Source organism: Nicotiana tabacum, chromosome 22 (genome assembly GCF_000715075.1).
Source record: "Nicotiana tabacum cultivar K326 chromosome 22, ASM71507v2, whole genome shotgun sequence".
Lineage (NCBI taxonomy): Eukaryota > Viridiplantae > Streptophyta > Magnoliopsida > Solanales > Solanaceae > Nicotiana > Nicotiana tabacum.
In genome coordinates, this window is record NC_134101.1 from 162,881,163 (window position 1) to 162,884,185 (window position 3,023).

General features: G+C 31.5%; 1 protein-coding gene across 1 annotated transcript; it reads right to left on the bottom strand.

Moving 5' to 3' along the window:
- Positions 1-2,459: 2,459 nt before the first annotated feature.
- Positions 2,460-2,765, bottom strand: LOC107820913 (monothiol glutaredoxin-S11-like). The gene has a single exon (XM_016647273.2). It carries the CDS (start codon positions 2,763-2,765, stop codon positions 2,460-2,462), a length of 306 nt encoding a protein of 101 aa, XP_016502759.1.
- Positions 2,766-3,023: the final 258 nt, after the last annotated feature.

Consider the following 3,023-nt stretch of genomic DNA (forward strand, 5'->3'; position numbering starts at 1 on the left):
AGGAAAACATCTCCTTTTTTTCATGAGTCAACCATGTGAAATACGAGTATGTTTTTACTTTTTGGGGTGACACTGAGATTTGAACTCAAATTTTCTATCTGCTCTAATATCATGTTGAATTATATTATCATCCCACCTAAATGTTTAAACCGTATGAAAGAACACACTTACCACATTCTCAATTAATGAAGACAAGTCAAGTAACCCTTGTAAACGATTAGAATAAGAAGTGAGGATGGGCTTGTTTTAAACTTAGCTTAGATGTGAGGATTTTTTGTTTTATGTTTTCTCTCCTTTCATATCCTAGTCAACTAGTATTAGAAGAGATGCAATGTGCGATTAATTTTAACGGAAACTAATTATATATAGCAATTGTTATCTTACTTGTTTGAACGAATTAAAATCTAATTATTTCAATAAAATTGCATTTGTCAATTTACTTCTCACCATAATGTACCAAAGAACCAACAATTTATGAAACTAAAGAAAACAAATCTTGTGGTCAGCGAAGAACATTTGTATGAAACAAAAACATTATAACTTTAAATTTGTGATACAAACATCTTGAATAATATGATTTAGAATAAATAATGATACATAATAAATGAAGATAAAATACATTTAATAATTTCGTAAATTACATATTCTTCACTTTATTGTTAGGTTTCTATACATGTTCAATAGTGATAAACCTTAAAATATTTGAAAGTTTCATAAAATATTCAATCCAAATAATTACCGTACATATAACTTTTATTTCAATTCTTGGATTTAGAACACTTTAGTTAATACAATTCACATGAAAGGATATGAGAATGAAGTTTTTATTTTATACATACTAGATCATGAATTAGTAATTGCTTCTTACAACAATGATTAAAGAGCCTAACATATTTAAATTAAGTGATAATTGAGCATGTCATAAAGTAAGCATCTACGTCCATTCATACCCTTTTCAACTTCATCCAATTAACAATTAGAAGTGTCATAAGAAATAAAAAAAATTATTTTCATGATCAAGTCAATAAAGTCATGAAATTCTTCATTATTTTTATTTATTTAAAGAAAATGGATTTTTTTTGAACCAATATAAAATTTTCTTTTAGTCACTCTGGAGAGAAACCCCGCCAAGCACCTCCACCGTCCGTTTGCAATCCCTATCTAACCCCTGCACTTCTCCTTGATACTGCAATTGATGTTGTAGCTATACAATTTTTTCCACGCATTTGATTGTTGGCTCTACATCCCACCGGACCTGTTTAGTGCATTTAAAATTCCTCGATCTTGGTCTTAGGCACCTTATAAAAAGGTGCATGTATCAAGGACATCTCCTATAAAACTAGGAAGTTTCATTTTGTGAACTATGCATTTATAGATGGTATATACACATACCATGTGATGATCCAAAAAAAAAAAAAACATTAGTATAAAAACGAGGATTTATGGAAGAAAATGTACGTTGGAATAGAAAATTTAGGGCTGCTAGCAAAAAGTATAAGTGAAGTTTATGTTAAAGTGCGTCTTTTTATTTTGGTTGCTCTATTATAATGCCAACCCTATGATATTCCAACTAGTCTATCATGGTTTTCTTTTCTTTACCTTACTCTTTTCAAATAGAGGTCATTTTTTTAATGACTGTGTTACGGCGGTATATCCAGGGCGTCAGCAGAGGATGATGGTGCATCCAAAGTGCTAGCGAAAGTGGTGTCTATTTATCAACGTCGAATAACATAAGGCTTATATTCAAAAGAATGTTCAATTAATGTGATATTTCTCGGTATTACAGAGTGAATCATGATATTTTTGAACTTTTTAATAGTAGCAATAACCGCCCAAAGGATCTTCCTCAAATATAACCACTTAATTTCAGCCAATTACAGACCAAGTTGCCTTTTGATCAAAACCGATTATAAATTATTTTATTTTTCCCGTACTTTTTTCTAAATAAAGTGAATATTAAAGTGCTATTATTACATTACCCATATAATATGGGTATTGCTTGTTTTCGTGTAGGAATTAGGATTTTTTATTTAATATATATATATATATATATATATATATTTTTTAATTGTGTGCAGGGAAGGATTCTCCATTCATATCCTGATTCCTACATACTCTTGTGATGTTGATCCTTCACCCCAAGAAATAGAGTTTCTGAGAAGAAAACTATCCTAAAGTAATAATATAATGTTAGTAATAACTTCTTTCAATTGAGGAAACAAATGGTAATGCATTCTTGGAACTAGGGAAAACACACCACATTTTCGCAGACAAATGGTTATTCTATCTAATAAGAGATCACTAACGAAAATCAAATAACATTACACATAATCACAACCACTTACATATAACATTTGTAGACAACAACTTCGTCGACCAAGAAAATGATCTTAGTTATTTCTTTGTTCCTAGTTAATAATATTCATTAATGACAAACTTTGAAATGGAGGGTTTTAATTTTAATTAGGCATGTAAGGCTTGAGGAGTTGAATGAGAGAGCCTTTAAGGTGGAGTGACATTACTTCATTGGTAGAACCAACCAATTTTCCCCCAATGAAAACTGCCGGCACAGAAGCATTGCAACTCATCCTCAATAGCGCCTTTTCCATTTCTTTTCCTTCTGGATCATGATCTATTTCATGAACATATGGACTTACTCCAAGCTGATCTTGGAATAAGATTGTCACTGCATAGCACAAGCAACATGTACTCTTGCTGAAGATTACTACTCCATGTTCTGTTGCCAAGCGTCGTACTTTGTCCATTGATAACTCGAACTCTCAACTTGATGATCGTACGTTAAGGAGTACAAGAAGCAACTAGCTAGCAAGAAAGAGCTGGAAAAATTAAAGGGTTCAATTATTTTCCAAACTCAGAGCTAGCTGGTTGCTTGAAAATGGGGGTGATCATGGTGAGTCTATTTATACGTAAAGAAAAGATACGATAACAAGCCTAGACCAGAAAAAGAACATTCAAAAGATTGTGAGCTTTATTTAGATGCTCCCGAAAACTGGACTGCAATT

Excerpts from the sequence above, each read along its gene's own strand:
- LOC107820913 (XM_016647273.2), bottom strand. The coding sequence starts at position 2,765 with ATGGACAAAGTACGACGCTTGGCAACAGAACATGGAGTAGTAATCTTC.